The 12,408-nt window shown below is 42.8% G+C and overlaps 1 protein-coding gene across 1 annotated transcript; it reads right to left on the bottom strand.

The window, feature by feature from the left end:
- Positions 1 to 389: 389 nt before the first annotated feature.
- Positions 390 to 7,143, bottom strand: LOC103627409 (UDP-N-acetylglucosamine transporter UGNT1). The gene is made up of 10 exons (XM_008647703.4): positions 6,638 to 7,143; positions 3,531 to 3,607; positions 2,701 to 2,859; positions 2,486 to 2,619; positions 2,041 to 2,171; positions 1,912 to 1,956; positions 1,710 to 1,807; positions 851 to 958; positions 719 to 775; positions 390 to 634 (listed from the first exon to the last, which is right to left on the bottom strand). Exons 1-10 carry the CDS (start codon positions 6,798 to 6,800, stop codon positions 560 to 562), a joined length of 1,047 nt encoding a protein of 348 aa, XP_008645925.1. The 5' UTR covers positions 6,801 to 7,143; the 3' UTR covers positions 390 to 559.
- Positions 7,144 to 12,408: the final 5,265 nt, after the last annotated feature.

The following is a 12,408-nucleotide window of genomic DNA, read 5'->3' as shown; positions in this document are numbered from 1 at the left end:
AGCCCAAAAACCAATGGGGAGAGAATAGAGTGCCAAAATTTCCTTGCAAACACATAGCTGGAGATGATATGTCACACGTTTCCTCTTCTTGCTCACAAAGCACGCAACACTCCGAGAGTCAAGCCCTCTGCAGTCCAGCACTTGTTATTAATAACTAGCCAAATGAAAAACTTGTATTTAGGGGCCGCCAGATCATCTTCCAAGGAGTTTCACATTTGAGCCTGAAGACTGGATGTAGAGTAATCGGATTTCAGTCAGATCGTTTTGCATCACGTGCCTTTTACATAAGTTCATTGTATTCTGCAAGTCTCTCGCCTTATACATACGTTATTCATTGTAAACGTCTATTCGAGTTTAAAAGAGAAACGAGTTTAAAAGAGAAACGATCATAAAGCAACAGCAAAATTTCGGTATACTCTATTTCCTTGTCAGTTTTGTAGTGTTCATGAGGGCTGAAGTTCAATACATATAGGACACCTACAAAATTTCTCTCCAAGGAGCAAATAGCATAAACAACGCTACTTTGTTAAGCACACTGGCCCCTGAATGGAGTTTCCGTCTACTTCCCTCTGATCTTGCAGTAGGCATACAATCCAGATCCCAGAAAGCCTAGTCCCTGTCCGATAACATTAAGCTGCATACGAAAACTTGGTCTCAGTATTTACTGGGAGATGATACAAAGATAAATGGCGCATAAGAAACAAGGACAAAAACTTACAAGATCAAAAGGAAGACCACCAAATAGCACCCAACCAATTCCAACGGTGAAGAAATCCTAAAGAAACAGCGAACTCTGAGAATGTTTTGCAAGTTGACATATAGGGTTGAGTGGAAAGGATGGCAGCCGTACCTTCAAGTTGCCACACATAGATTGTGTGAGTGCAGAATTCAGGATTGTGTTCCAGAAGATGGTGTAGTTCAGTAGAAATGCTAAGATGCATGAAAATAGAAGCACAACCTACAAATGAAATTTCGTTATTAGTGACATTCATAACTTCACATTATTGACATTAAATGATATAATGGAATACTACTTGACATTACTCACTATTTCGTTGTCTACTTGTTTTGAGTGTTCAATTAGTATGGAAAAAATAGCATGTAAAGTGACCTCATGATCATCTACAGCAGCTATACTATACACTAGTAATTGGACCAAATGAAACAATTTTGAGGTTTCAAACTGGAGGCACTATCAACAAGTCATTGTAATAGTGGCTGAAACATGTCCCTTGCTATGGTATTATGGATACTTGTTTTTTTACGGTGATTATGGATACTTGTTGGTAAATTAGAACATAACAAATGATATTAAAACACTAGTGGGTGATATTATCAAAATTATGAGCACAAGCAAAGTTTGACTTGGGTGAGAGTGTGTGAGACTCTGACTGCACACAAGGCAGTCCTCACGTGCTTATGTAACATGTGCAATTCAAGCGAATTTCTATTCCTGGATGGCCTGATCTTGAAGATAGTGAAACAAACAGAACAATGACTTGCAAACTAAACTTCCAGACGCAGCACAAGTCCAAGGCCTAACTGGCTCATTGACAATACAAGCACACCGATGGAGTCAATGAAAATGACTCATGGTTTTTGAATTTCATGAGGTGCATCCACAAAGAGTTTTTAAATGCCTAGTAAAACTGACAAGAAAAGGGGGCTCCGCAATGCACAAATCAACTTAACCATGAATCCAATGTTACCTGAAACCCAAGAGAATGAAGGTATGGAAATTCCATGGTCCTCTTTAGGTCACCCTGAATGTAAGTCAAGAACAGTACTGAAGGTCCACAGACAAGACCTGTAATCCAGAAGAGGGGTATAAGATCTTAAGATATAAGAAGTTGAAATTAAGAGCAATAAAAAACAGTGTTCGAGAAGAAAAAAGGGCAATCAGAATAATACCATTGCACCACATCAGGCCAAAGCTATTAAGGCCACTAGATTTTCCTATGGGAAGAAAAAGAACATCTAATCAGAAAGATTTTGTAACGTGGAAGAACATTATATGTTGGAAAAAGAAACTACTTTTACCTATACGGTTTATGGTAGCAAGATAAACAGCTGTTGTAATGTTGGCCACAAAGACAATAGCATACCCACGAGCATCAAATGACAAGTCTCGAGCTCCAGCAACAAATGCTCCGAATACAATCAAAGCCACACTGATAAAACCTTGGTTAGCAACCGGATAATGGAACATTATAGATTCAGAACAAGTTCTGAAAACGTTCAGCATAACAAATGCTGTATCCCAAGAAAAAGGATACAGGTACGGCAGCAGGCACAGAGACCTATTACTATTGGATGAAATAAATATATTCATATAATCAGAGGCTTATACAAAATGGATAATGTGTTCAAAGCTTATATTTGATACTGCCTAAGGCAGATATGCATTAAACGAAATGAAACTTACACTAGCTGTTTATTGGTAATTATAAGATCCAGCCACCAGAACAAATATCCATATATTTACCTGCCTATTATAGGTGGGGTGTGCTTCTGCTTTGCCAGGAAATACTCCATTGTCATTGTAAACACGACTGTTGTGCGTCGTAGAGTTGTATACATAGGAACGTTAACTCCACGGACCGATTCCATCGAAGCTAGCTATTTACCAAAGAAAGAACAGTAAATGCAAGTGCCTAATTATTAAAAACATTAATCTTCTATGTAAGGGAGTCAGCATACCATGTAGAGTAAATAAGCCAAGGAAAGAGGTGTGGTGCGCAACAATAACCTAAACGGCACAAAGAATAGTGAATCAGAAGGCACTGATGGATCACTATTTGTGAAGGAGATGATCTTTAACCGTCTCAGAACATAAAGAAGGCACGTGGAGCACACCATCTGCACATGTTTGTTAAGTGTTAACGAAGAAATGAGAAATACACAAACAACAGAATACAAATGTAAACCAAGAAGTGTAGCCAACAGACATCCAAAGGCAAAGGAAGGTTTTATAAAGCTGCATTCCATCAACAGCTACCAAAAGATTTGTATCCATTATTTCCCAAGGATGATCAAAAGTGAAATATCTGCAGCACTTCAAGCAAGACTTGTAACATTCTTGAAATAAGATTTAAGGCAGCATTTGTTGATATTTGGAACTATACAGTGGAGCAAAATTAAATATTTTCAAAAAAATTGATTAAGAAAATATATACGTCTCTCCCTGCACCCCCGTTGCTATTTAAAAATTTAGATGTTGAGCTTGAATTTTACTAGCTCACCCAAATTACCACCGTAACCGTGGTTCCCATCAAGTGTCCAATTTACACTTTACATTTTAAATTCAGAATTTCTTGGACAGGATTTATTCACCTGGTATTCAATGGGAAAACTAGTTACCAGTGGAAACTGAACCCTGGACAAGACTAATTACATAGACCCATACAACAATGAAAACTTGAAAGAAAATGTTTGCTAAGAAATCGATGGAACACAGACATGAACCTTTCACGCACTGCATCCAGAAATGTGCATGAAGCATGTCGATTTTGCCAGAACACATCCAGTACCTGAAGGAGCGTGATGACATTTGCGCAAGGGAATTTGTATGAAGAAAGAGCTGCTTTGTTAAACATCACTAGCAGCACTGCAAATTGAGAATTACCAAAATTAGTACCACAAATCGGATCTGAAAATGGAAAACAAAACAATAGCAAGACATCATGTCTATGTGGACATTGGCTCATTGGCGTAGCCAAAAATTATACAAAAAAAGTTCAACTTGTAAAAAATGAACACAGCTCAACTGGTTAGGTTTCCTGTGGTGACCGTCTAAGTTAATTCCTCCACTTGACACGAGTGCTTACATTTTCTTAATTCACTGACTTGACACCAGTCCACATTTTCTTATATATTTATTCTAGGATTGAGGCACTATTTTTTCAGTGGTAGGAGACATGTCCGTTGAAAATAAGGTTCAGAGAAAAACCAAAATTAGTACAACTCTATACTCTTCGCTTAGGATTAAAGCTAGTTATTCAGACTGCTGCAGCTGCAATCCGTATAGTCAAAACACTATAGAAGTAATAGAAGCCGGTATGGATTAAAGCCAATTGAACGGGGGGAGGGGGGCAACAAAAAAGTTCAACTTGTAAAAACGAAAACAGTTCAACTGATTAGGTTTCTCGTGGTGACCGTGTGAGTTAATTCATCGACTTGATACGAATGCTCAGATTTTCTTAATTCATCGACTTGATACGGGTCCACATTTTCTTACATATGTATTCTAGGATTTTAGGGAATGTTTTTTAGTGGTAGGAGACATGTCTGTTGAAAATAAGGTTCTGTGGTGCCTTTAGAAATTTCATATCTACCAGCTCAATCTTTTGGATGTACTTATATGGTGATTTTATTATCTAGTTGTGCTTTGTATGATCTTACTCCCTCTGTACCAAATTAGTAGTCGTTTTAGGTCTTCATTTTTATGTATATATTCAAATAAATGAGAATGAATCTAGACACATAAACAAAACACATACATCAATTATTGAATGGACTTATTAAAAGGCAAAAACGACTTCTATTTTGGTATAGAGGGAGTATTATTTAGAGGACACTAATAATATATATGACAAGGTTTTTGTTATATTCTCTCTCATTATAAATAAAATTTATAAAAATATATACCAGTAAAAAATATTGTCATATGTTAGGGGGCATGGTCTCTGCTAACCCCCCCCCCCCCCCCTAGACTTTACCACTGCATTGGCTATTTGCCTATTTCATTACCATGCTTCTATTAGAGCTAAATAAGATGGCATCACAAAGTGAATCATCAAGAAACTCAAATGAACATATATGGGTATAAACTTCTAGCAGATTAACAGTGCAAGATAACTTGAAGCACACAAAAATAACATGTGGAGACAAGTTAACTAAATAGTGTGTTGGCACACTGCAAATGTTAAGGAGAACACGAAACAAACAAAACAATGATCAGGAAACTCTTTTTTCCTTGCTTAGGAAGATGTTCGATGCAAATATGTGATCTATCTAAATATTTGAAAGAAGCAAAGGAGATAAACCAAAATTAAGGTCAAACTATTCAAGTAAAAATAACTACCATGCATTGTGCAAAACTCCTTCAGCTGGTATTATCATTTATCAACAGAACACAATGTCCAAACTCGCAGCATAGAGATTGTGTTAGATGAATGATTTTGAATGCAAAAGTGATTCCAGTCCAATTTTAGTCATGAATGCAAAAGGGTGTCAAACTCCGCCTACATTGTTTCATCATAGCAGGTCCTAAGCCTTGATAAAGGAGTAGTGTTGTGATAGGTTTGATGAACCAATGTTGACCCTAGCCATTCTAATAAAGACAAAAACACAAAAAAAATATTGTGACGTAACCCTCTTAGCGACGTGTCATATAGAAACCCGGATATGGTGTTAAATAAGCAAGGACCGGGTTGACACCCTCTTGATGATGTGTCGTGTCGTGATCCACATGTCTGAACCTTGATTTGTGGTTTGTGTTGGGTTTCAACTCTATACTGCCCTAACTTGCTGGGACTAAAAAGTTTTGTTGTTGTTGTTGCAAAAGGGAAGTCCAACTACAGTAACCCATTCACAGTTCTCCCACATCCAGCAAGCACATATAAACGGAAGATGAGTTTAATTGTGCAATTCAAACCCTCATTCATCACTTAACTTCAAATCTCCGACACCAATCCTCCCTCTCCCCTAAAGTGAAAATGGTTTGCTGATTTTGCTCTTGTGTTTTTCCTCAGTGGGTCCACCTTCCTTTGTTCCACTTTTGTCATGCAACTAATGACAAATGGATTGGTTTCAGTTCAAAAGGCTAGCTACTAGATAGTTAGATGAAGACAGTGATGCATCTATTTGATTAAATGGTTATTCTTATCCAATCTAACCATCATCCAAACAGGGGATTGAAGCAATTTACATCATATCATCAACACCAAATGATATAGTAGATGATCACTGTTCCTGACAGGCCCTCTGTCTGATCCAAATTCATACATATGCCACATAGAAAGCTTTACTTCATTAAATGGCGTATTGCAGTCTAAATTCTATTCCAACAGGGTTATGTGGTCATGTTCTCCTACAGGTGTGCCCAAGCATAGACCCACTCCAAACTCGAAAGACAGATAAAGCAGCACAGTAGCTCCATTTGTTAAGACCAAAACTCAGTTAACACTAAGACAGTGTGTCACAGATTCGTCATGATGCCAAATTTAATATCTGGACGAAATAGCCAGCTCCTACCTATAGAATTCATATAAACGTGTATGGAGTATGTACTATGTACTTTGCGTATAACCCATAGCAACAGAACTACGAAAATGGTATGTCCCCAAAAGCTCGGTCGTGTTGCCAAAGGACGAGAGGCCCAAAGCACGAGTCAACCATCCTGCACGAACTCCAAAATCAAGTAGCTGAATTCAACAGAAAACGTGCGACTAACGCAAGCAACAAGTCAAACACGTGATGCAGGTGCTCTCCCGTCCCCAAATTCAAATTCCCCGAACGCGACGAACGAAACAACGCACCCGAAAGCGCGAGCAGTCCACGCGGCGGCGGCGCGGCCGCCCCCGGAGACAAGCAAACGAAGCAGCCCGGGAGGGCGAGGATCGGGCGTAGCGCGTACCGGAGCATGCCATGTAGGAGAGCGCCGCGGCGCCGCCTCGGCGGGTCATGGCGGACCCCTTGAACAGCACGGCGTCGTCGCCGCCTCCCCCTCCGTCGTTGCCCTTCCCGTCGTCCGCCGAGACCGGCAGCAGCGTGCCCCTCTCCCCGCCACCCTTCGCCATCCCTCCGGCCGGGATCTCTGCTCCCCGATCCGCCTCCTCGCTCCGCCCGCCCGCGAGCACGCCGAGGGCGAGGACGAAGAGCAGCAGGAGGATATTTCTGTCCCCGGTCCCCACACACTTCCCTGGCCTGATTCCGCAGCACGCGACGGCAGCCGAATAAAACTGGCCGGTTCGTGCGCCGCGCTGGTAACGGGTGCGGTGTCGTCTGTCTCGTCCTCGCCTCGGCGATGAGGTCGCCGGTCAGCGACCCCGGGTGCGGGACTAGGACTGCGGATGCGGAAGCTTCTGCCCGGTCACGCCTGCGCCTGCCAGGCTTGGCCAGCGACAGCGAGGCAGGCCGCAGGCGGCCGCCTTTTATTGGAGGCAGACGGGCGGGTGCGCTTTGGCAAGTTGCCGCTCGGTGCCCGGCCCTGGCCTGCCTCGCGCGTCACGTTGCGACTTGTGGCTTCGCAGCGTTGGACCGTTGGTCACATCGCGATCGCGTCAGGATCACAGCATCGAACGCGATCGCGCAACGGGACCAGTGGATCAGTGGACGAAGATTGGGATAGGGGGTAGTAGTGATACAGTGCATCCGGGTAAGTGTACTATGTCACCACCGGGCACTCACGGGCCGGGGCCTGATTAAAGAAGCTAATCCTCGGCGACGGGATGAGATCCAGCGATCCACCAGCCAGGATACGGTGGCGCTCCGTGTCGTTCATTCGATGGCATGCGCTAAAAAGGAAAGGGCGATCTGCCCAGCCCAGAGTTGCGCGTTCAACGGATCGAGGATCTGGATCAGCGACATGATTAATCGCATTTTACTCATCTTAATTTGGGAAGTAATTCCAGCAGCCATGTCCTATTTTTCACCATATGAATGCTGCATAATTGCGTATCAAGATTACACATACACATTTCCGCCGTTGTTACTAACGCGTATAAGGGCACTCTTAAGTCCAAAATCACATGATTTCTACATTCATTAATTAGAGCGTGAATCAAGCACAAAAGATGATATGAGACTACAATCAAAAAAAGAGAAGAAAAAAGTTTCTTAACAAACTAAGAAAATATATGGTACATATAGGGATGACAATTGGACCGTGGATATGGATACGGGTAAAAAAAACTTACTCGTAGGTCCTATCAGGTGGAATACCTGAAATACATTGGATCGGGTATAGATAAAATAATTTACCCGCAGATATTCAATGGATACCCGAGAATATGCTACATCCACTAAAAAATTAAGGCCCATAAAAGAATGGAGCCAAAAAAATACATAGCAATCATGGCTTACTACATGCTGCTACTTCACCATGGACACAGACACGACCACGGGCTGCTGATGCTGACAGTAGGCTGCTACTATACACCATGTCACGGGATGCTGGAGCTGGTTGTTGCATGCTATTTTTATTTATCAATTTATCATGACGCATGTGTCATTGATTAATGAATATTAATTTGTGTTGTGTTAACTGTAATGTACTAGAGACCAATGAGACATTGGCAATGATATGTCTGTCAACTGTCATGAACTCACTAAACTTTTATTTTCTATACTCAAATTTAAATCTATTGGATGCGGTAATTATGAGTTAGATATTGTATGGGCGTGTAGCCAAATATAGTCATTCTCCTGTTGCACTGGTGCTTAGATGGAAACAAAAATATTGTATCTATTTATTTATTATAACACTGACTTAATGTTATTTAGGGGTGTCTAGCTCTAGGGACTAAGTACCTAAATTACCAAATACGGAAACTAATACTCTACTTTAGTTTCTGTATTTTGATAATTTAGTGACTAAAATAGAATAAAATATAGGGACTAAAGATTAGTCTCTAAAACCAAACATGTTATTAGTCTACAATAATATATTGGTGGATACTCGATGGGCATAGGTGTGGGTACAGTTTTTTGCTCGATTGACTTAGTGGGTATGAATATTTCTATGTCGCGGGTACAATTTCGAGCCGGGTATACCCAATCAAAATCTGACCGTTGGTACGTAGACGGATGAGAAAAATACACATGTTTGGATAAATATTATTTTGTATAAATTATTTATTGGAAACGTGGTTTGTATGTATAGTGTCTGTACAAATTAAATACATATAGAAACTACATAAGGGAGTGTCCTAACTAATCTTAATTTAGATTAGGAGGACATATCTGGTGCACATAGAAGACTGGTGCACATGGTGCACATATTAAATCATCACCACTCATTTTAAATCTAACGTATCTAGTTGATTATTCAATTTACAAATAATATCTTCCACCACTACAAATCACCACGTTGGAGGGTGTTCTTAGTAAAATGTATCAAACAACTAGAGACGTTAGATATAAAATGAGTGGTGATGATTTAATATGTGCACCACATGCACCAATGTTCCATGTGCACCAGATATGTTGTCTTTAGATTAGAGGGGAAAATATCATATTAAGGGAATAAGGGCTAGTTGGGAAGTCCATTTTCTCAAGCGATTTTCTATTTTTTCAAAGAAAAATAAACTAATTTTCTTTAGGAAATAAAAATCCATTAAAAATAGAGTTCTCAAACTAATCCCAAATCTTTTATTATGCTATCCACGGTGATGTGGTGCTTATGGCTAGTGCAGTTATTTATACCACTATCTAATCCAGCAGTTTAAACTTTGTAAACCCCACCTAACCAACTCACCTCATACACATAACCTCCACTAAAACCATCAAATAAATTGTACCTAGACTTAACGCATCATCAAAATCAACGATTTAGATCGCTGGATAACCACCTCTCTCTTACTCACTCAAATCCAATGAAGAGTTGTAAAGCTAGAGTGAATCAGATGAGGGTGCATATACCTTGAGGATGCATGATAAAAATTTATAGGTGGTACATATATGGTGAAAATCTGATCCAATTCACTAATTTTGCAAAAAATATCGTGGGTGCATGTGCACCCACCACTTACGTAGTTTTGCTCCTACCAATGAACAATATTAATTAGATCATCACACATCATTCATTTGTCCCCATCTCCCTCCCCTCAACCTTGTCGTCCCAGCCTCCCCCTCACTCGCATTGTCACCGCTGTCGACGCCATCAACCCCTCCCCTCACGTTGATGTCGCCGTCGTCAACCCCTACCCTCCTCAGGATCGTAGCGTTAACTCGGGCTATATGCTAATATTAGGAATAAAATAGGGGTTGGGAAGTTTTTTTCCAAATCATCTAAATGAAGTCTTCTACAAAATATTCACAACTTTTGCTAAATTGGTGTATATCTTTTGTTAGAGGAAAGTATCATGTTCTTGGATGGCAGAATCAGAACTACAAAGATTCGGCTACCGATTTTTTGGAATCTGAATTTATTGTGACATTAAGGGCTAGTTTGGGAACCCCATTTTCCCACCAGATTTTCATTTTTCTAAGAGAAATTAGTTCATTTTCCCTTTGGAAATAGGAATCTCTTGGGGAAACGTAGTTCCCAAACTAGCCCTAAAATTTATTTTTGCCAAAAAAAAAGTGGTGCGTCCTGCCATCCCTAATTATATGCGTCCTGCCATCACTAAATATCTGTAAACACTTAAAAATAAACACTAAAATCTCAAAGCAAAATCAACCTCTAACTTCGCCACTCAAGAAATTTATTGGGATATCAATTTTTATTTTTACTACACAAGACGTTATTAGGATATAAATATAATATTAAAACAATAAAAATGGGCATTCTAAAATCTTGAAGCAATGATAAGATTTATTTTATTCATATAACGGGGCGTTTGGATCCCTTCATTTTAGGGGAATTGGAATTCACTCAATAAAGTAACTTATTTAGTTTGGAATTTGACATTCCACCACTTTCCAAAGTTCAGATATAAGACTATCTCAAATTCATGGGGTGGAGGGTGGGAAATGATTTTATGCATTAGTAGAATTTGTTTCTACTCTGTAACTTAAATGACACTTTTCGTCTCACTCCTCTATAGTAAAATTGTAACACATAAATATCTCTGACATTTTGCTAATAATAATATACAAAGATATTTTGCATAAAACCGAATTAGCTTAATTGATATATGCCTAAATTACTATTATTAGAATGGAATTCAATTCCAATGATCCAAACGGGGCGTAAGAGTTATTTGTTGCTTAAAATAAACACTCCAGTATCTCGAAGCAATATAGAGGTTTAATGTGGCATCCAAGGAATTTACTTGTTGCTTCAAATTATACTCATGTATCAGAATATAAGTTATTTGCTGCTTAAAGTATCGTGGTTAACCGTTGTCGGCGTTTCGAGACAGGGGGGTCCCTAAGCCGACGAGTGAGTGTGCTGCGTGCCCCAGCCCAGATGGGTCGAGCGCGTGGGCGAGCGCGAAGGGGGGAGAGGCGAGGTGGCCGGAGTCGAGCGTGAGAGAGGTGGAAGTCCCGCGGCCTTCGTGTTCGTCCCGCGCCCAGGTCAGGTGCGCTTGCAGTAGGGGGGTTACAAGCGTCCACGCGGGTGAGGGAAGCGAGCGGCCCCAAGAGAGCGCCTGTCCCGTCCTCGGTCCCGCGCGGCCAACCTTTTCTAAGAAGGCCCTGGTCCTCCCTTTTATAGTCGTAAGGAGAGGATCCAGGTGTACAATGGGGGGTGTAGCAGAGTGCTACGTGTCTAGCGGAGGGAGAGCTAGCGCCCTAGGTACATGCCAATGTGGCAGCCGGAGAGATCTGGGCACCCTGCTGGCGTGATGTCGTGGCTGTCGGAGGTGCGGCGGAGCCTGGCGGAGGGACAGCTGTTAGAGCGGTCGAGTCCCTGCTGACGTCGTCCTGCTTCCGTAAGAGAGCTGGGGGCCGCCGTCGTCATAGAGCTTGTGGAGCGCCATCATTGCCCCTCCGGCGGAGCTGGCCGGATGGGACGCCGGTCTTGTTCTCCGTGACCCGAGTCGATTCGGGGTAGGATGATGATGGCGCTTCCTGTTGACGTGGCGGTCTGTGCCCTAGGCGGGGCGACGTGGGGGTTCCTCCGAAGCCGAGGTTGAGTCTGTCTTCCGTTGCCGTGGCCGAGCCCGAGCCATGGGGTCGGGCGAGGCGGAAGTCGTTCGGCCGAGGCCAGGGCGGAGTCCGAGCCCTGGGGTCGGGCGAGGCGGAGTTTCGTCGTCTTCCGGGTCTTAGCCCGAGTCCGAGCCCTGGGGTCGGGCGGAGCGGAGTTCGCCGTCTTCCGGGTCTTAGCCCGAGTCCGAGCCCTGGGGTCGGGCGGAGCAGAGTTCGCCGTCTTCCGGGTCTTAGCCCGAGTCCAAGCCCTGGGGTCGGGCGGAGCGGAGTTCGCCGTCTTCCGGGTCTTAGCCCGAGTCCGAGCCCTGGGGTCGGGCGGAGCGGAGTTCGCCGTCTTCCGGGTCTTAGCCCGAGTCCGAGCCCTAGGGTCGGGCGGAGCGGAGTTCGCCGTCTTCCGGGTCTTAGCCCGAGTCCGAGCCCTGGGGTCGGGCGGAGCGGAGTTCGCCGTCTTCCGGGTCTTAGCCCGAGTCCGAGCCCTGGGGTCGGGCGGAGCGGAGTTCGCCGTCTTCCGGGTCTTAGCCCGAGTCCGAGCCCTGGGGTCGGGCGGAGCGGAGTTCACCGTCTTCCGGGTCTTAGCCCGAGTCCGAGCCCTGG

Source organism: Zea mays, chromosome 5, assembly GCF_902167145.1.
Source record: "Zea mays cultivar B73 chromosome 5, Zm-B73-REFERENCE-NAM-5.0, whole genome shotgun sequence".
NCBI classification, from domain to species: domain Eukaryota; kingdom Viridiplantae; phylum Streptophyta; class Magnoliopsida; order Poales; family Poaceae; genus Zea; species Zea mays.
The sequence above is the reverse complement of the archived record's forward strand: the minus strand, read 5'-3'. Positions and strand labels throughout refer to the sequence as shown.

Coding starts and splice junctions, on each gene's coding strand:
- LOC103627409 (XM_008647703.4), bottom strand. CDS start 6,800: ATGGCGAAGGGTGGCGGGGAGAGGGGCACGCTGCTGCCGGTCTCGGCG. Junction 3,608..6,637: donor CTCCTACATGGCATGCTCCG/GTACGCGCTACG, acceptor CTCAATTTGCAG/TGCTGCTAGTGATGTTTAAC. Junction 776..850: donor CTATGTGTGGCAACTTGAAG/GTACGGCTGCCA, acceptor CTGTTTCTTTAG/GATTTCTTCACCGTTGGAAT.